Source organism: Cephus cinctus, unplaced genomic scaffold (genome assembly GCF_000341935.2).
Source record: "Cephus cinctus unplaced genomic scaffold, Ccin1 Ccin1_scaffold0478, whole genome shotgun sequence".
NCBI lineage: Eukaryota > Metazoa > Arthropoda > Insecta > Hymenoptera > Cephidae > Cephus > Cephus cinctus.
The window spans coordinates 41,556-61,013 of NW_014333154.1; the positions used below are offsets into that span (position 1 = coordinate 41,556).

The 19,458-nt window shown below is 42.4% G+C and overlaps 4 protein-coding genes across 12 annotated transcripts; 3 read left to right on the top strand and 1 right to left on the bottom strand.

The window, feature by feature from the left end:
• The first annotated feature begins 12 nt into the window (after positions 1 to 12).
• LOC107268146 (iduronate 2-sulfatase) lies at positions 13 to 3,486 on the top strand. The gene is made up of 8 exons (XM_015740624.2): positions 13 to 894; positions 958 to 1,135; positions 1,195 to 1,331; positions 1,409 to 1,580; positions 1,663 to 1,815; positions 1,888 to 2,025; positions 2,102 to 2,625; positions 2,777 to 3,486. Exons 1-8 carry the CDS (start codon positions 709 to 711, stop codon positions 3,131 to 3,133), a joined length of 1,845 nt encoding a protein of 614 aa, XP_015596110.1. The 5' UTR covers positions 13 to 708; the 3' UTR covers positions 3,134 to 3,486.
• LOC107268144 (transcriptional regulator ATRX) lies at positions 3,312 to 14,195 on the bottom strand. 7 transcript variants are annotated; one of them, XM_015740619.2, is made up of 22 exons: positions 14,020 to 14,195; positions 13,840 to 13,912; positions 13,381 to 13,429; positions 13,105 to 13,217; positions 12,844 to 12,987; positions 12,640 to 12,773; positions 8,986 to 12,123; positions 8,278 to 8,627; positions 8,066 to 8,187; positions 7,829 to 7,968; positions 7,490 to 7,744; positions 6,790 to 7,413; positions 6,354 to 6,652; positions 5,980 to 6,274; positions 5,607 to 5,878; positions 5,358 to 5,511; positions 4,912 to 5,259; positions 4,541 to 4,841; positions 4,210 to 4,440; positions 4,007 to 4,117; positions 3,698 to 3,922; positions 3,312 to 3,615 (listed from the first exon to the last, which is right to left on the bottom strand). In XM_015740619.2, exons 3-22 carry the CDS (start codon positions 13,427 to 13,429, stop codon positions 3,511 to 3,513), a joined length of 7,410 nt encoding a protein of 2,469 aa, XP_015596105.2. In that variant the 5' UTR covers positions 13,840 to 13,912; positions 14,020 to 14,195; the 3' UTR covers positions 3,312 to 3,510. The 7 variants fall into 7 exon arrangements, with proteins under 7 accessions (XP_015596105.2, XP_024941197.1, XP_024941194.1 ...); XM_025085429.1 differs by having other exon boundaries at positions 13,828 to 13,912; XM_025085426.1 differs by having other exon boundaries at positions 13,969 to 14,195.
• LOC107268148 (TIP41-like protein) lies at positions 13,436 to 16,433 on the top strand. 3 transcript variants are annotated; one of them, XM_015740627.1, is made up of 6 exons: positions 13,436 to 13,623; positions 14,795 to 14,975; positions 15,079 to 15,258; positions 15,338 to 15,560; positions 15,640 to 15,798; positions 15,860 to 16,433. In XM_015740627.1, exons 2-6 carry the CDS (start codon positions 14,797 to 14,799, stop codon positions 16,052 to 16,054), a joined length of 936 nt encoding a protein of 311 aa, XP_015596113.1. In that variant the 5' UTR covers positions 13,436 to 13,623; positions 14,795 to 14,796; the 3' UTR covers positions 16,055 to 16,433. The 3 variants fall into 3 exon arrangements, with proteins under 3 accessions (XP_015596113.1, XP_015596112.1, XP_024941226.1); XM_015740626.2 differs by lacking the exon at positions 13,436 to 13,623 and adding an exon at positions 14,415 to 14,564; XM_025085458.1 differs by lacking the exon at positions 13,436 to 13,623 and adding an exon at positions 14,583 to 14,710.
• A 177-nt stretch (positions 16,434 to 16,610) lies between these two features.
• On the top strand, positions 16,611 to 19,377 carry LOC107268145. Its single transcript, XM_025085450.1, has 11 exons — positions 16,611 to 16,752; positions 16,826 to 17,131; positions 17,341 to 17,529; positions 17,611 to 17,730; positions 17,818 to 17,930; positions 18,003 to 18,147; positions 18,250 to 18,341; positions 18,428 to 18,641; positions 18,738 to 19,055; positions 19,119 to 19,278; positions 19,359 to 19,377. The coding sequence occupies exons 1-11, from the start codon at positions 16,707 to 16,709 to the stop codon at positions 19,360 to 19,362; spliced, it is 1,707 nt and encodes a 568-aa protein (XP_024941218.1). The 5' UTR covers positions 16,611 to 16,706; the 3' UTR covers positions 19,363 to 19,377.
• Positions 19,378 to 19,458: the final 81 nt, after the last annotated feature.

Genomic DNA, 19,458 nt, shown 5'->3' on the forward strand with positions numbered 1-19,458 from the left:
GCGTCGGGCCAAATGTCAATCTTGCTGTTTTTAGATGGCTCACCCTGGCTGGCAGAAGCTGGCAATGGCGAGCCAACGAAGGCTCGCAAAACGCAAAGCGTAAAGTGTTGCTGGGACCTTTCGACGGAGGTTCCTTTCCTTCCCGAGTCTTCTTTCAGAGCCTAGAATCAATTTGTCAACGTTTCTCGTCCACCGCGGGACATTTGGCGCATCGACATGGCGCGGCAGCCCAAATTTCTCATGAAAACGAAAACAATAATCAGCTGATTTGATTCTCGAAAGCACAGACCAGATTCTCACGCGTAGTATTACTATATATACTCGACCAATCGAAAACGTGGAACTGCTTCGAGGGCCCTCCGCTAAGGTGGCGCGCCGACACCAGAATAAAAAGTGAGGCCACGAAAAACAGGCTCATTGGCAATCTCCCTACTCATCTCTGATACATGGGTATACAATGTGGAAGAAGACAGCGCGCACTCCGCTCATTAAGGGATACACTAAACAATTAATAATAATACTATGAGTAATACAAGTCGCACGCGATTGTGAGAATTTCGTAGTTAAGATAAATCGTAGAGGTGCGCATGCGAGTCAGTTTAATGAAGATTAACGAACGATCAGGCACTGTGCGAGATAATTTCAGTTTAATGCCAGCTGACAGTAGTTGGACGCTGTCGAGCGCGATATTGCGTATCCAATGTGAGAATGCTGATCCAGCTCCTCTTAATGAATTCTATGGCATCGGTCGCTCTTGGACGACCAAACTTTCTTCTGATTGTCGTCGACGATCTGAGAACTGCCTTGGGATGTTACGGTGATAAGAATGCGTACACACCGAATATAGATAAGCTTGCCGAACAGGGCGTCGTATTTTCCCAAGCCTTCGCACAGGTCTCTCTCGCCTAACGTAAGAGTTCCTCGGATGCTTTATAATGTTAGATTTTATGTTTGCAGCAATCTCTATGTGCGCCGAGCAGGAACTCATTTCTTACAGGCAGAAGGCCAGACACTCTGCAGCTCTACGACTTTTATAGCTACTGGCGTGAAACTGTCGGAAACTTTACGACTCTTCCAGAGCATTTAAAGAATAATGGATATACGAGCGTTTCAATCGGAAAGATCTTTCATCCGGGTAAGAATCCTCACTCCCACAACCTTTGGATCCCGATAATAGATTAAACTCTATTGCAGGCATTAGTTCCAACGGTTCCGATGATTATCCGTATTCCTGGAGTCGCGAGCCTTTCCATCCGTACACCAATCGCTACAAAGACGCACCAGTTTGCAGCAGAAATGGGTCTAACTCAACCGAAGCAGCCCGTAATCTGGTATAAACCGAAAAATAATAATTATGTTCGTTCCCCCATCAATTCGAGATCTCTCATTTATAATAAAATTTCTTCAGGTATGTCCTGTGTGCCTATCCAATATGCCCAACGGTACCTTGCCTGATATTGAAACGCTAAACGTCGCGAGAAATTTTCTCCACCAGCAACATCATCAGAGCCCACCCTTTCTCTTGGCGGTCGGTTTTCAGAAACCTCACATTCCTCTCAAGTATCCGCAACAATATTTAAGTAAGCTACGGCGATTAATTTTAAATTGCGTGGGCAATCTCCAATGACACAGTACACGTATGGTATGCTTAATTTCTTATAGAGCACCATCCATTAAAGAAGTTTAGAAATTTACCAAATTATTACGCGTGGCCACGTAACCTCAGTTCAGTGGCGTACAACCCATGGACGGATCTTCGTAAACGCGAAGACGTCGAGTCTCTGCTATTGAAATTTCCTTGGGAAAAAATACCTGGTAACTCTTGCATTTTAAAAATGCCGTTTCCTTCGAAATCTTATGTCATAATAAATTTGAATTTTGTTTCAGTATCCTTCGCAAGGACCATCATTCAATCGTACTACGCTGCGATTTCTTACATCGACGATCTCGTTGGCCTGTTAATGGAACAACTGACAACGTCGAGTATACAGAAGAAAACCATAGTAATCCTGACGTCGGATCACGGTATCTTGCACGTATAAGCTCAGTACTCAGCGTGAGGCTATACCGAAGATAAATATAAAACATTTCGTTTCGACAGGCTGGTCACTCGGAGAGCACGCTGAATGGGCGAAATACAGTAATTTCGATGTGGCCGTTCACGTCCCTTTAATAGTTTCCATCCCGAGTTTAATGTTTGCCAAGTATACCAAAAATTCAATCCGTAAGGAGCGTAACACACAAATCAACAGCGAACTTCGTGCCACTGTAGAAAAGTCGCCCGATCCTATTCGTAAGTTCCGCTATGCGAGCATTGAGAGCATGCTTCGAAAGAATCGCGGGCAATCACGTGATATTCGAGGAAACGCGCACGTCAGGCACGTAGAATCGAAGAAAGTGAAAGGAGTACCGAAAATTCAAAACAAATACACGACAATTGATTCTCTGGTGGAACTCGTCGACGTTTTCCCGACTATCGCAGAACTCGCAGGAGTTCCAATACCGATCTGTCCGAAAACGGAATATCATATGGGACACCGAAAAGTTTCAACATCCCTGTCAAATGTCTGCGCCGAAGGTGTTAGCTTTCTCCCTCTTATAATAAGAGCGGCAGGGGCCTACCAGGTATGTTCGTCGTTCCTCTGATTGCCAATCAACATTACGTAGTAGTGCTAGGGAAAACAGTAAAATTCAGAAAGTTCAATTATTCTCGCTTTTTCTTTTCTTCGTGTATTTCGTATGGCCTTTACAACTCCCTTCTTCCAATCTTTTGTAGGTGCAAAATTTACGTTGGAAGAAGGCAGCGTTCAGTCAGTACCCGCGTCCCGGCGTGATCCCAACAGTCAAGCCGAATAGCGACGAACCGAAATTAAATGAAATAAAGATTATGGGTTATACCGTACGGACGAACAAATACAGATACACTGCATGGGTGAAATTCGCCCATGTTTCGAAGAAACCGCAGTGGAAAGAAGTTCTTGCGGAAGAGCTGTACGAACACGATGGGGATCCTGATGAAAATATAAATTTAGCCAATTTCACGAGCTTCCTGAAGCGCAAAGCACAACTGAAGACACTGCTAATACGCGGATGGCGGCATGCACTGCCAGAACGGTTGCAATTGCAAAGTTAAAAAAGTTTAACAGACTTGAAAACCCGATAAAGGGCGAGGACCGATCGAAAGACGATTAATTTCTTTAAAACAAATTGACGATTAGTCTTTCCATGACTGTTGCGCATGTTAGCCCGTTTAAATATACATATATTATGCTGTGCTTTACTGTTTTACGATTAATCGCGATCGAGTCGGAAAGTGTTTACCTACGTTTATTGTTACATATCTCAATAAATTCACTTTATACACTACAAAACACATGTACCGTAGTAATAACATGCACCTTCGGTTAACCGTAGGTTGCACGCTTCACCGGCAACGTTCATAATGAAAGCAAAAAAGAAAGAATAATAATGAATACTTAGAAAGGATTAATATTTATTTGTTGCCTTTGTTCACTCCTCCTGACTCTTGTTACTGTTCGTGGAAGTAGATGGCTCTCCGACTGCTCGTGGTACCTCGGCAATTATTGCGCGAGGAAGCCCGGATGCGGAGGACGCCTGAATCAATGAACACCAAAGTAGTAATAGCTCACAATAATAATGCATTATGCATTACGTGTAACGACTGCCATTGAATTACCTCGATCACTTCAACATCGCCGGATGAGGACGTTCCAGGAACATCTTCCGGTCTAGGGAGCTGACCGACATTTCCCTGTTGTGCATAGTTCATCTGCTGATTTCCATGCTGTAACAGTTGCCTACGTTGCTGGTGCATCTGTTGCTGGTACATCATTTGTTGTTGAATCGCGCCTTGCATATTACCCATTCGCGGTACTGTATCCAATGTAGGATAACCCATGTTCTGCAAGTGGGTTCGACATTATTCATTATTCTCTTGGCTGTCTGCACTCGACCTAAATGTCACTTATTGCCAATCTACGTTTACCATTGGATTCGCAGGAAGTTGGTGAACAGCTTGCTTCTCCAAATAATTGTACATGTCGAGTATCGTCCGATTGGTGATTGTTTTTTGTTGTTCTTCCGTAAGGTTCGGATACTGAAAAAAAAAAAAACAGAAATAATATAGAGTATAATAAAATAATACAATAGATTTGTAGCAAGAAAAGAAAATGAAAATAAGAAACGCACATCTTTTCGTATGAGCTGCTGAAGATTTTCATAATCAAGACGCATCATCATTTTATTCTGATCCAAGGGATTAGAATAATCACCCATCTGGGAAGCATTAAATTGATGTTGAAAATAATAATTGGACTGGTGGTTTAACGAGGCCAGAGATACCGGTGGTTTTCCTTTCTTCTCCTCCTCGTACTCGAGCCAAGCTTGCTTACGTTCTTCCTCGTCCAGTTCCTCTTCGGCCTGACAAACCGAAACCACGAATTAATTAATAGCAGAAAACCCTCGACTCATCAGTGTACTCAGCGAGTGTAAGCCTTATTAGCTCATTTCGCTCGTTTACCTTGTTTTCCAACAGGGAGTCGTGCTCGTGATAATTCTCAACTGAATCCTTGCATTTGAGGAATATATCGGCCAATAGCCTATCCTTGGGCAAGTTTAGAGTAGGCTTGTCTTTGTCCCCGTGCGGCTCGAACTTGTACAACTCGGCTAGATCGTTATTGCTATAGTGACGTTCAATTTGTTGCTCATCGACGACGCGACACGAAAGCGAGAGTTTTGTCACTTGACGATTATAAATTTTTTCCTCCATTGTGCCGTAAGCAAGGAACCGATAGACGTAGCACGGTTTCTTCTGACCGAATCTGCAATACAACGAACATTAGATAAGTGGAAGCGCAATGACGCAGATTGCCGTGATTCTACAGCCATTACCGATATATCCTGAAGATGCTCTGTACGTCGTGCGACGGATTCCAGCTGGCATCGAAGATGATGACGCGATTGGCAGCAGTCAGATTTATTCCGAGACCACCGGCTCTAGTGGATATCAGGAACAAGCGTGCCCTCGTGTTCGAGGATTGATTGAACCGGCGGCACCAATTGTTACGATTCTCAGGAGAGGTTTGTCCATCCAGGCGAAAGTAATCTGAACCCAAGCTCCAATTGCCAGTATGTCCCTCCAATCGATCCAAGTTATTTCCCAGTTGTGTCTCATCGTCAATCATACGAAGAAAATGCTCGATCAACGTCAGTGAAAATAAGGATTGCGAGAAGACGAGACTGCAAAAATAAGAAAGGGGATGAAACAGTTAAGGTCAAAATTTAGTTAATCTCCCTGTCGCATAGCAGTGTGTTCCCTGAATTCTGTGCTTACTCACACTTTGTCACCTATTTGCTCGGACTCCTTAAGTATCCCGAAGAGTAGGCTCAACTTTGTGGAAACCCTCATGTCGTCAAAATGCTCCGGTTTAACGAATTGACACCACCAGTCGGAAGAGTCTGCGTTCGCGTCTTCCTTTGCTTCTGGTTCGGCTAAAATACGGTCATTCGATAACGTCAATTGGTACTAACGAGTAAACTTCGAGATCATTTAAGTTATCTTGACCGTGAGATGTTAAAGTGATTACCGATAGGATTTCCTCTTGGTTCACGTTTTTCGTCCCCGGAGTCGCGGATCACTTGCACGTCACTGCTGTCACTCGGACTCTGAGAGCTCTCAGAATCGCTACCGTCATCGATGAAATCCTTGAGTGATCCTTCGGTATCGCTATCCGAAAGCCTCTTCTCATTGGCCTTTTCCATTTTTTCCGTGTTCCATCTCAGGACCATGGGATGCGTCCAGATTCTTTGCAGCGCTTGGAAGTCAGCAAACAAGGATCCGCCGGCGCCGCGATGTTTTCTGCATAAACAAAAGAATATAATTTCCATGAGCTTCATTATACTGCTTATTGGTATTGCTTATTGGTCCACCGGAAGCGTGCCAATGTAAATGAGACGTGCCTTGCAAAATTGTCCAGGTAATGCTGGTACAGCTGTATCTGTACGTCAGTTAATTTTACAAATATCACGTATTCTTGTTTCGGTGGCAGAAAGGGCATGAGCACTGAATAATCGAACCTCTGCACGGACCCCTCGAGCATTTTGTGCAGAACGTGGGCTCGTTTCTTCATAAGCTTGACATCAGCTGCCGTCGAGTCATCGAATTGACCATTCGTTATGGGATTTACGAATCTATTCATAAACTCCTTTTTCGTACCGAGAAGATTTGGTTTGACAAATTGAACCATACAATGATCTGAAAGAAGTACGAATTAACAAGGTATAGAACACACGACAGATATAGAATTCTGATTAACGCATCAAACTGAACTAACATTCCTTCAAGTTGTTTTGTAGAGGCGTCCCGGTAAGAACTATTCTTCGAAGAGTCTTAACCTGCCTCATGGCTTTGCTCAATGCAGTATCCTCGTTCTTCAACAAGTGCCCTTCGTCACAAACCACAAGGTCTGCGCCCGGATCGACCATACATTTAAGAATGGCCTCTTTTACATTTTTACGCGTTCTCTTACCGCCGTTACTCAGATTACGAAACATTTCATAACCAATTATGAGGACACCTCCACGGCGCTGCCACTGCTCGAGGTGACGCATTCTCTCGTAATTCTTCTTCAGCCTAAATTTCAATGTGCCAATGATACCAATTCATGTGTATATGAAAGACGAGAATAAAGAAAGAAAGGACAAAAGTAAAATGAATAAGATATAATAGAACTTTATAGAGCGCAAATACACGCATGAAGATAATCTGACCTTGTCATTTCGAATATCCTGACGTCGGTGCCCTCGTTCACGTCTTTCAACCAGATTTTAAATTCATTTACCCAGTTGAGGACTGTACTCAAGGGACAGACAACCATAATGGTTTTAACGCCAATCTCCTCGTGCGTTATTAGAGTGTGTGCGAGCGTGACCACCTGAAAGCTTTTCCCAAGACCCATGCAATGTGCAACAATGCAACCGGAACCTTTATTTAATTTCATTCGCGCAAGTGACTCGAAGCAGGCGTCCCACATGAATTTAATCCCTTGAGCCTGGTGCGGCTTCAATCGTTTAACTAGGTCTTTGTGAACGCTCACGAGTTCCTGTTTTGTCTCCTCATCGAAATCCAATATTAACTTTTCAACTCTTTCTTCGCCAGCCAAACGGATCTCATACATTTCATTGTATAATTTCTGACGCTCAGCAATGCGCTTCAATCTTTCCTCTTCCTCCTTGGCCGCTTGTTTCGTATTGTCCGCCACTCTGTTGTCCTTTAATAACTTTCGAATATTCTTACGACCAGACTTTCCCGGTGAACTCTGAGAATTCGACATACTGCCACTGTCGCTGCTGTCGCTAGCCATTGCCTTTATTCGACGTCTTTTAAACCTTTTCCTAAAAATAAAAGATAAAAATTGTAAGATTATGCGCGAGACAGTTATGATGCGAATTCAGGAGAAAGTAACTATACTTTTTTTCTATAATCGATTCAGAACTCGCGGAATCTGAGACTCCTCTGAGTCGTTTCTTCTCCGTCTTCGTCTTCTCCTCTGAGTCATCCTCAGTTTTTTTACTATTTCGATTCTGTAGGGAATCATTTGAGTCTTCGCTGCTCTTGGAAAATTTACGGGAATCAGAATCGGAATCGGAGCCCAGCAGTCTTCGCTTCGTCCTCTTCCGTTTCAATTTTATCCTCTCGGCCACGTCGCTATCGTCCTCGGAACTGCTGCACACAGATATTTCCAAGATTCGTGATGAAGAAGCTCTAGAAACTTAGAAAATTATAAAATCCAGGAGGAACGTTTTATACCCCTGTTTTTCTTTTTCCTCGAGTATCTTCTGAGATCTCCGCCACTTATTATCCTCTTCCTTGGAATCGGAATCTGATAATCTGCCCCTTAACACTTTGCTGCGCCTCCATGCAGATCTCTCCTTCTTGGATTTCCTTTCCTTTGTTGGTACCAACAACAGTTACAAAGAGTTATTAATCCTGACAGACAATAATGAAAAGGAAAATATGCCACCGCCGCGCCTCCTCCTTGCATACCTCCTTGTCTTCGGAAGAATGTTCCTCGTCTTTCTTCTTAGACTTCTTTGTCTTGCTATTTTGGCTGCTCGAGCAGACATCATTCTCGTGTTCATTTTCGTTCTGAGTTAATTCGAACATTTCTAAAAATTTAAACGAGACGCATTGAGGTACATAACGTCGTTGCTTAAAATTCTCTCGACATCACTTTAAAAATATAATTACTCGCTCACCGCTATTGCTATCGGAACTGCTATGGAGTAGGAGAGCCCTTGCAATTGTGTCAGAGTCACCAAAGCGACGGTTCTCCGCGTTCTTCGCAGAAATTACATTACATTCGCCGAGCGATTCTTTATTCGTATAGTTTTCGGATTCATGATCATTCGCAGACACAACTTGGCCGTTTTCGACCTTATTCAGATGATCCAATAGAGTATCTTCCTTCTCCTCGTTCAACTGTCTCCTTCTTCTTCCGTCCTTCAGTCCTTTCGAAAACACGGCCGACTCCTCCTGCTGATCCTTCTCTTCCGCGTCACTTCTCTTGTCCTGCGCCCTCCGTTCGATACTATCCAAGTCAAATAATCTGCAAGCAGAAATGAGATATTGCTATAACGAATCCTTCGTGCTAAAAGGAATTTCTCATCTTGGACTTTTCAAGGATCTGGAAGAAGGCCAGATTACGCTCCTACCGATATTAGGAATTACGATACTGATATAAAGGAAAGTCCGAGAATTCCGGATGAAGGAAAGAAACAAGGAGAGTAAGATGCAACGGTGACGGGAGAATCGTAAAGGAAAGTAAAGACCGAGTGAATATGCCATATCGTTCAGAGAGAGAGAGAGAGAGAGAGAGAGAGAGAGAGAGAGAGAGAGAATAACAAACAGATGAAGAAAGGAGTGAAAAGAATAAAGATGCGTATAAGTGGGGTGTTCATTAATACCTTTTATATTCTTTATTCTCCAAACGTCTCCTCGACTCGTTTAGTACGCGTGTATATGGCTCAAGATCTTTTTCGTTAATCCTCTCAATCAGAACGAAACTGCGTTGTCTTAGTCTTGAGTCATTAGAGTACCAGTAATTGTTTTGACACTTGAATTTTCGCTTTTTCAACATGCTGCTACGCAATAACGAATCTTGCGATGTGACAGAGGCACGACTCGAATCAGTGTCAGAAGTACTCCTTGTCCTCCCCGAGTCGTGAGAGAACACCGTGGTCGTATCTTTATCCGAAGAGCCCGAGGACGACAAAAGGAGAATCTCTTTGGCTCGCCCATCATCAATATGAAGGTCCGATAGACGATCAGTCTGATTCTCAAATTTCTTCCTTTTCAAGGGAACGGCAGCAACAGTCGATTCTGTCCTCTCGACGGAATCCAAATCCGCCTCGTCCTTCGACGAGTCTGCGTTTCCTTCGAGCTCGGTCGCAGCACCTTTTGCTAGAATTACCGCTTGCTTCGACTTGCCGATATCCTTTATAGAATCGGCCAGTATCACTGTGCTGCACGTGCTGTCGACATCCGAAGAACGCTCCTCGCCGCTTCGCCTATTCACGGATGATGTGCTGCTCAGAAACATTTTCTCCGAAATTCGAAGTTTATCTGCCTCATCCGAATTCTCAGACAGGGAATCAAGAAGTTGCCTTCTAGCAAATACCTCGGAATCTCCCTGCTCGTCCGGAAGTGTCGATTCCTCATCTGAGGATTCTCTATCTTCTCTCTTCCTTAGCGCCATCACACTTTTCATCCCTGATAATTTTCTCATATTTTTACCCAAATTAAGATTCAGAGAATCGTCAATTTTGTTCCTCTCCTCCGCATCACAGTCGGCAGCCTCATGCAACTCCTTCTTTCCTTCCGTCGCAACCCCAACATGCCGCATGTCTTTCTCTTCCGTCGAAGAGGGACTCTTCCCTGACTCATTCGTATCATTGCCCACCTTCTCAGGTTCTTCTTCGAAACCACTTGTCATCTCTTTAACGTTATCCTTCTCGGTTACTGCATTAATAGGTTGCGTAGATTTCGCAGAATTCATATCGGTATTATCTCTTACCTCGGTATCGTTCAAAATGTATCTATCCGTACCTATAGTCATGCCAATGCCTGTACTTGACCCTGATTCTGAGAGTCGACCCGTTGCGGTCGACCTTTCCACTTTCTTTGCTAATACACTGCTCGCAGCACTCACTTGAACCTCTGACCTCTCTTGTGCAATCGAACGTTCAACCAAAGTCTTTCGTTTGAGTATCCTGGAATACGAATGATCTTCCGGTTCGCTAGTTTCTACGAAGCTGCTGTCCCCGGAAATGTTCTCGGACACGTGAACTTTCTGCGACAAGGACGAGACAGTAGCATTGTTATGAATTACAGATTCAACGTCATCATCGGAACGAGGATTCTTCTTAGTCGTCTCATCTGCTACCCTCGTTGGATTCTCTACATCGTATGAGTCTTTATCACTATTTTCACTTGCAGCATCCAGTAAGCCCATCTTCTCGGCTACAATTGTTTCAGAGCTTGTATTATTCCCCTTTGAATGGTGTGATCGGCCTACCTCGAATGCCTTCCCGCAAAAATTCTTATTAAGATCGTCCTTCGCAGCTTTCTGTTCAAGGGGTTTCGACGTCTCATTTTCCGAGAATATTTCTTCGGTGTCACATTCCGAAAACTCTTCCTCAGTGCGTCGATGCCGGGAAACCGAGAGATTATCTTTTCTATTGGGAGCTCCAGAGGACGTCACTTTTTTATCTTTACCAATAAGCAATGGAGAGACACTGTCTCTTGTTCTTCCCCCATTTGTACCATCTCTGTATTCTGCTCCCCTATTAACTTCCACCTGTTGTTTGCTTGCATTCTGATCGATACCGTTGAATACATTTGTCACTCCAGATGCTCGTGACCAATCATCATATGACCTCAGCAATGTATTTCTATCCTTTTCAAAGTTTCGTTTAATGTTATCGATCAAGTTCGTACAATGAAATATCGTTGTCGAAACATCGCTCAGCCCAGTGAAATCTTGAGTACGCCGAAAGTCCGTATAAGCAGTTTTTCTCAGCGACATCGATCTCTTACAAGAATTCATTACGTTCTTATAAAATTCTTCGATGATATCATGAAGCCTTGATTCTTGATGTCGCGGAATATTCTCGACGAGCTTCTCCAACTTTCGTTTTAGATGTTCCGGCAATTGATCGTTTTTTCTGTTCGAATAGTCTCCGTTTATATCGTCGAGAAGCCGTGCGGGCTGATGATGCATCCGTTTTTTTTTAGATATTGAACGTTTCTTGAATTCAATATCGGAGCTGGATGCAGCGGAACTCCTTGACCGATCTCTGGTACGACAATTGACGGGCAACATCTGTGATTTTTGTTGAGACCTTTCTTCACTTTCTTCCTCGCTGTCGGACTTGAGAATTGACATTTCTCTGGATCGATTTGGTCGCGCTCCTGTCCTCCTAATAGCTCTCGCATTCTGTCTTATCTCCTCGTTCGAGTCATCCTCGCATCTCGCAGGTACCGTGCACCTGCTGCTGCTGCTGCTGCTGCTGCTGCTTGTCCCATTCTGCCGTGTCGTTTCTCTGGACAATATTTGCGAAGTACTTGGAATTACGCGTTCCTGCTTTGAACTTGCACGAGCCGCGTATCGACAGCGCTTGTTGCTCAAGCTCTTACTCCTGTTTCTCAAATCGGCATGCGTCTCTTTATGCAATCGTACGACGAGGCATTTCTTCATGATCTTCATCAATTCGGAGCGAGTTACAGTTTGCTTTTCCCATTCGTCACGAGATTCAGGTTTTACGATTGACGCACCAACTTCGCTGGAACTCGAATCCCCGGTACCATCATTTCGTTTGCGTCTCTCGAGCATTGTTCTTCGCTTATTGCTCCTCGAGTTTACCGAGATCTTTAAAAATCGTCCGCCGACATTCCTTACGTTTCCATTATCCAGCATGTTCTTCCTATACTGTTTTGATTTTTTCAAGTGTTCGATCTCTCTTTTTGCAATTTCCGATCCGCTCACATTACTAGTGCTCTCGGTTTCGCTGCTATCCTCCCAAGACATTTTAGATTGCCGATTTCTGAAACACAGAAGTCCCATGTCCGTGACACATACAGGTTTCTCGAGGTCGTCTTCTTTTCTAAGTACCGCACACTCATACAAATATTCCATTCTTCTGTAATACGTTTTTTCAAACGCCTCTTTCTTTCCCACGTTCTTTCTTTATTTCGTTCTCTCTTTCCTTTAATTGTACGGCGCATTTAATTGACCATTAATTCATAAGATTTCGATCTGTATATCTTATTGAATCTTGTTGATCTCTCAAAAGTACGATGCTTCGATACAATTTACGATGTTACGTTACGTGAGAAAATAAAGTGGAGCGACAAATTGAAGCAGAAACAAGAAACCCATCGTAATGTAAATGTCATGGCAATAAGGAAATAAACATACGTTGAACACTCTACATGAAGGTCATTATACAAATGAAAATGTGTTACTGAGTAGGACAGAATTACAGAGTAATATAATGCAATAAACCGATTTAAACATTCAGCATTGCCCAGACAGTTAAAGAAAAAAAATCAACAATTACTTCTTAGGTAGCGATGCTTGCACTGCAGCACAAATGGCACGTACTTCCCACAACTGTTTGCAATTGCATAAGAAACATTGCCAATGTTTAGCTCCTTTGCATTCGACGTTCCTCACATTTCTTTTGATGCATAGCTAAAATCCAAGCAAACAAAAAGTATGTAAAGCAATTTCCATTTTTGTAATCAAGTGTCGATTAACTTACCTTACAGAATGTAAACGGGCAATTGGCACTGCTACATGTCAAAATTCTATTGGATAGTTTATGCTTTTTGCATAAGTAGCAAATTCTTGCCTCGGCTACTTTAGGTACAACTAATTCTCCTCCTTCATATAAATCATTGCACCTCTATATTATATAAAAAGACAAAGTTATGGTAACAAGCGATCTTTAATAACAGCATATGATGATGGATTTGTATAAGACAATAGTGCTCTGTAATGCTGCTATCTACAAGAGTCTTACTTTACACTGTAAAGTGCCCAATAGGGGATGTGAAAAGATAGCAGTTTCCTTTAACACAAGCTGGATACCACAGGAAGCACACCATAGATTCTTTAAATTGTCAATTTTAACACCTGAAATATTAAAAGTAGATGGGATATTACGAACAGCAACCATTTTTTTAATTTCCTTTTGATCTAATTATTCCTTCAGAGGAATCTTACACAGCCCAATCGGCATTTAGAGAGAGAGCGTGACAATAACTGCTTAGTAATACACAAGGCAATGAACGCTTACCATGTTTCCTGCGATATAAGGATTCCTCGGGTGAAACCTTTAGTCCCATCTGAAAGTCATAACCGTGTTCACGAAATTTATTATACAATATTTGTGTTAGGAGTTGATCGTGCAGATCCGTGATGAGTGATAAGTAACTGGTGGTAAGATAGACAAGAAGTACCGAGGGTCATGTCGAAGGGACACGGGGTTGCTGGACAAGAAGCTTTCTTCTGAGGACTCAGAGATAAAAGAAATGGTATAGTAAGTATCTTGAGAAATATATTCATGCTAATCAGCGTAAATCAGTGAGTGTGTCAGAGAGAGAGGGAGAGAGAGAGAGAGAGAGAGAGAGAGAGCATGGAGTTGCATGTACATACGCTATGTAACGTTACGGTTTGGCGCTCAATTTAACGAAATACTAAATGATCCTATTATGTATGATGTATTCAACTGTATTATACGTACTGCAACGCGTACCTCTACGGCGGCTAGGCTTTCTCTTCGGTGCTGCCCTCTGTGCGATGGCTGTTCACGATGAAGAAAAAGAGTGCTAAAAAAAATATGAATCTTAGGAAGTTTCAGGATTACCTGTGTGCCCGTTCTCACCATCTCGTCCCGTTGTCCATCGCAGCACAATATAAGGAATTTAAAATATACCTTTTTTGTATCCTTCCTTCCTTCCTTCCTTCCTTCCCCTATAGCTGCCTCCTCCAATGAGTAGATGTGCCACCTTTTGCTATTCCCGTTGTCTTTACCCTCGAAATCATAGACTACGTTTACACGACGGTCTTAAACCGGTTTTGTTAATACTAAACTAAAGGAATAGACAAATAATAGACATTTTTACATGTAAGTAATATTTGGAATTGGTCAATTCCTTTAGATTAGTATTAACTAAACCGGTTTAAGATCGTCGTGTAATCGTAGTCATAGTTCAAAATTTGATTTTTTACCTGTGTTGACCGGCATTTGACGGAATAGCGTTGTGTGAGTGCTTATATACACTGTTATACACTGGCCAGAAGGTGCTGCCGCTTTCGCAAACGGCGGGTCACGCAATTATATTATATGGTCCCTCTAAAAATCACTGTTTATTTCAGTTTACACCAGTTTACACGGTTGTACGCGGTCTTTCACATTAATCGCATGAATTCCCTGGGACTTTTCAACGTCGAATTCTTGTTTAATTGTAGTTAGGCCAGGTAAGTATTATATGATCTATATTCACGTACCTGGGCAACGCGAAGGTTTTCATTATTCGGACTCATTTCATTCGTATTTCTCAAACAAACGCAAGGCGGAAAGTACTTTCGACTTAATAGGTTACGATGTAGAGTACACAGTACATGTTACGTAGTTTCCTTATTTATGTACTTTATTATTTTGCCTTCAAGTTTGTAATTAGGTAATTTACATACATTTTATTACTTAGGTATGACTGCTATCAAGGTGCAGGGTGGTATTGACATTCTTCGTTTGCCAGTAAACGAGAAGGAGCACATCTTCCCACCATGGCATGTTAAGTACACTCAATCACATATACTGCATTCAAAATGTTCAAAGAGCGAAAATGCTTGTGGCGATAATGATGCTGATGCCTGCCAATTTTGCATGTAAGCGAACCACCATTAATCGGAGACTGATATTTATCCGACATAAATATCCAGTGCTATGTTTGTCTCTCCTTCTCTCTTTCTTCACACTTTTTTTTTGCAGATATAACAGAACCCTAGAACTACCACACATGCCAGATATGGTTTTTCCAAATAATATCCTAACACTGAAGCACGTTAGTGGAGCTGTTTTGCAGTTCAATGCATTGGATGCATTAAGAAGAGTGTCCAATGGAAAAATTCAATTACAGCTTGCATGTGCAGAGGCCTGGAAGGAGTCCAGGTATTGAGAAATTTCATTGAAACGCTAAAGAGACTGAATTGCCCAATGAATTTTAAAATCTCTATGAAATGTCAATCAGGGCAGAGAGCAGCGAGTATCTGGAAGAAAAAGTGAAGCCATTTGACTGGACATTTACAACTGATTACATGGGTACTATGACGGGATTTGAAATTCGAGAGACCGATGAGAGAATAGACGTAGAAAAACTCAGGCGCAAAGAAAAGATTGTCTTTTATCATGACCTAACACTCTTCGAAGACGAACTTCACGATAACGGCATCGCAGTCAGCTCCGTAAAAATTGTGACTATCCTCGTAATTTAAAAAATGAACCGTTTCATAATTGCATTCTAATTCTGCCTCTCTTCTTGCCGTTGTTCAGCGTATAATGCCATCGAGTTTTTTCGTTCTGCTGCGCTACTTCCTTAGAGTGGACAATGTAATGCTACGCGTGGTCGATACTCGCATTTACCATGAATTTGGCTCTGACTATCTTCTACGCGAGTTTACGTCCAGAGAGGCCAAAGTCCAGGATATTCACGTACGTTAACATTTAGAAGAATTGCTACGTAGCTCATGTTTATATTTATTAATTTCTTTAGGTTCCTCCCACATTGTTCGTGGAACCGAACGACATAGCGCCGCATTTGCCAGTAATCAATCGTTTTCATCACAAATTAATTATCGGCTCGAAACCTACGCAATCAGCAAAATTGGGCTTAACAGAGAAGCAGAATGTCGACGCCGATCCTGATGGAAACGTCTCATCGACGTCGGCGAGTGAATCTACAACCTAAAATACTCAGGAAAATATAATTGACACGTATATTAATTGTAAAATATTAATTTTTATTGCGCGGACTGCCGGTAGCGTTCGTTTCAAGTGTACGTACAGAGAAATCGAAATGGCCGAGAATGTGTTCAGGCACATAATAGAATAATCACGAAAATAGTTCAGACGTTTACAGATAGAGAATATGATTTCAATCCTCCATTCTCTTAATCTCTATCGATACCGATACTTTCGAAGACAAAATTGGACTGGCGGACATTCAAGCTTTATAAGTATAAAGCGTTATGTGTGTATATATGTATATGTACATACGTGTTTACGCGCGCGCGCGTGTCCCCGTAATTTCTTTTCTATAATAAAGGCATCGATATGTCACGCATCGATTTACAGACGTTGCTGGTTCTTTTTTGTTCCGTAAACCTTAGAAGTTTTCTAAAGTTATAGATTGATAGAGAGCGATAACTTCCCTCCGCGACGTACGTTAAAACCAATAAAGTCCGAGGATCATCGAACGAACACTTGAAGATAATGTCAGATGACATATACAACTTACCTAACACGATGGTGAACAAATTGTCAAGTAGAGATGATTATCGAAATCAGCTTCGCGGAGAAACTCTTAACTTTTGATCAGTCAAACTGATATCGTCGAGAGAATGTGGCGTATTGCATTCCTGGTCGGTGCTTTCACACTTTTGCCTGGTAATAGAAAAATCTGAATATTCGAAATTGCAAATCATCAAGAATTTCTAATAATTTATTCGTTATTCGTCAGGTCTCGACTCTCAGACGATTCTGGAGGTAGATGTTGGGGAATCTAAAGCTTTTCGTTTGTCTGCGACGAGCAGTAAGATCCAGGAATGCAACATAACTGTACCCACTGGTGATGTGTATGAACTACTGCCTAACACGAGTCTCATAGAGACCATCAACGGCAGGTATTCCTTCTCTGGGGAAGGCGACTCGATTTGCGGTGTGACCATAGACCTGACGGTCTTCGCCGACAGCGGTGCTTACATGCTTAGCATCCTCGAAGGCAATAGAAGTATTACACAAGCAAATTATACTCTCCGCGTTCGAAGTTAGTATTTTTTCTTCATTTTGAATGTTAATTGTTCCTACTTTCTGGATGTACCTGTGACATCCAGGAGGAGACCCTAATTCTTTCTATAATATATAGAAGAAATGATAAACGAAACTGAGTGGACTATTTAGTGGAGAGATTACTTACATGCAAACAAGGTGTATACATTTTAGAATAGCTCATGAAATTTATCGTTACTGCCACAGGTAGAACAACCATTTGGCCCACCAGCTCACTGATGATATACGAAGGCAACGCTGCTTATCTCTACTTGCCAGATGTTCCGGACATGGTTCTGTACTGTTATGTAACACCGCCCGAGCAGGCTGAGATTATAATCGCGGAAGGCACCAGTGCGAGTGGCAACATCAACCAATGGAGCCGAAGTTCCTCCTGTAAGATCTTACTTAACTGCTCTAATCAAATACCCTGAACCTCCTCCTGGAGAAAAAAAAAAAGAATATTTCTTTGAATAGCTTGGTGCGGCGTGGCGATAGAAGCGGTGGACGGAGCTTCCCATTCCGGATATTGGAAATTGATCGCTTCCACCAACAGCACTCATTTCTATTACAACAAAGTCCATCTCGTAGTCCTGGGTAAATATAAAGGCAGGATCCTGCAGAATTTTTTTACTAGTTTCGATGTCTCAATGGGCCACGAGTACCGACGATGCATTTTTCTAGAATCGTCTGCATTGACCGTCGCTCCGACTACTGCTGAATTAATCGTTGGGCAAAGTTATCACGGAACTTTTGGCCACGAAAATGCTAGTTACTGCGTGCTCTTGAATCCACAAGTATTTATACCAAACTCTTATAAATTATAACTCATGAACTTAATTGAATACTTGAAACCGTAATTTCTGCAGGGCTCGTCCTCGGGTATCACCAGCGGTCAATGTACCCTGGAGCTGAATTTTCCCACTAGCCAACATATCGGGACCTGGGTGGCAACTGCAGGTGTATCCGGAAGCATTGACGAAATCAGTCAAGACATCAACATAGAAGTTAAAGGTTTTCTTTTTTTTTGGTTTATACATAATTTCTTCCCTTCGGCTAAACCGTACGTTGCTACCGATAAGCCACTTTCCCCTCACATTCTCTCTGTTTTGTTAGAGCGCCAATACATTCAGACTATGTCTTCGAGCAATAGCGTCGACAGTACTGCGATTGACATATACTGTAAAACAGATGACTTGATCGTTGAGGTAATTACCATCGTTAGGGAAGAATTGAGACGGAGAAAGGAGAAAGATTAGCTATACCTATCTGCAGATAATTATTATATTCGTAGATCTGCAGATTCGTATCTCCGAATGGTACTGGCATAGCAGTCACTTCTGGTGTCGGAAATGGCGAGTATCGTGGTTACCAGGATGACCAATACTCCTGCGGTTTGACAATTGTCACTCCAAATAGTGACGATTACGGCACATGGAAATGTCTCGTCGGCAATGCATCCGATTTACGTGCAGGATACATAAGCGTATCTGAATTCTTAAGACGAGGTGAGTTGTACTGATAGGATATGCGAATTCTTGTCTTCCGCGAAAAAATAAAATTTAAACCATCTAACAGGATATTATTATATGTATGTCTCTTAGATTCGAGAGCCACTTCGATATCGGAGTCATATACGGCCTATGCTGTCAACAAAGGCAACTTGACTCTGAGTTGCAATGCCGACTCAAGTTTGCTTTATTGTTGGTTCAAGCATCCCAATGGATCGTACTACGCTGCGATTCCCGGTGAGGAGGTCGAAAACAATTTATGGAGCTACTCGGGAGATGGCCTCTCGGTTGGTTCCTGTGCGATTACATTTCGGGGAGTTTCCTACGAGGATTCTGGCGAGTGGACTTGCAACATGGGCATATCCAATCAACTGATGGACCTCAGTGTTTCCATTACAGCCCAAGTGACAGGTAAGTGCGAAGCGTCTCGTGCTGGTGCGCTCTGCAACGTCTTATTTTTGCAATGACTTTCAGCCAACTACTTAGTGGCAATCTCTACCGAGTATGGGGATCATAACGTGACGGTTGCATGTGCCGTACAGAATGACCTTAATGCTTTATCGTACTGTCGCTTCGTTAAACCGGACGGCATTGGCATTAATGCGGCTTATGCGGCAAGCACTACCAAATACAGGTAATATATTATACATTCACCGATTCACCCCTCATTCGATAATGGCCAGTGATATATGTATGTCGATTCCTCGTCGACAGATAAGGTCAGTCGCGAACCGATCGTTGCTACTCCTTGACAATTTTATCATCATATTTTGACGTATGTCTCTGCTTTCAAGTTTATCCGCAAATCTCAATC

Coding starts and splice junctions, on each gene's coding strand:
- LOC107268148 (XM_015740627.1), top strand. CDS start 14,797: ATGACTGCTATCAAGGTGCAGGGTGGTATTGACATTCTTCGTTTGCCA. Junction 15,561..15,639: donor CAGTCAGCTCCGTAAAAATT/GTGACTATCCTC, acceptor GCCGTTGTTCAG/CGTATAATGCCATCGAGTTT. Junction 15,799..15,859: donor CCAAAGTCCAGGATATTCAC/GTACGTTAACAT, acceptor TAATTTCTTTAG/GTTCCTCCCACATTGTTCGT.
- LOC107268144 (XM_015740620.2), bottom strand. CDS start 13,988: ATGGACAACGGGACGAGATG. Junction 5,879..5,979: donor TACCTGGACAATTTTGCAAG/GCACGTCTCATT, acceptor TTGTTTATGCAG/AAAACATCGCGGCGCCGGCG. Junction 5,512..5,606: donor ACCAAGAGGAAATCCTATCG/GTAATCACTTTA, acceptor ACCGTATTTTAG/CCGAACCAGAAGCAAAGGAA.
- LOC107268146 (XM_015740624.2), top strand. CDS start 709: ATGCTGATCCAGCTCCTCTTAATGAATTCTATGGCATCGGTCGCTCTT. Junction 1,581..1,662: donor GTATCCGCAACAATATTTAA/GTAAGCTACGGC, acceptor AATTTCTTATAG/AGCACCATCCATTAAAGAAG. Junction 2,026..2,101: donor AATCCTGACGTCGGATCACG/GTATCTTGCACG, acceptor TCGTTTCGACAG/GCTGGTCACTCGGAGAGCAC.
- LOC107268145 (XM_025085450.1), top strand. CDS start 16,707: ATGTGGCGTATTGCATTCCTGGTCGGTGCTTTCACACTTTTGCCTG. Junction 17,931..18,002: donor GCGTGCTCTTGAATCCACAA/GTATTTATACCA, acceptor TAATTTCTGCAG/GGCTCGTCCTCGGGTATCAC. Junction 18,642..18,737: donor ATCTGAATTCTTAAGACGAG/GTGAGTTGTACT, acceptor TATGTCTCTTAG/ATTCGAGAGCCACTTCGATA.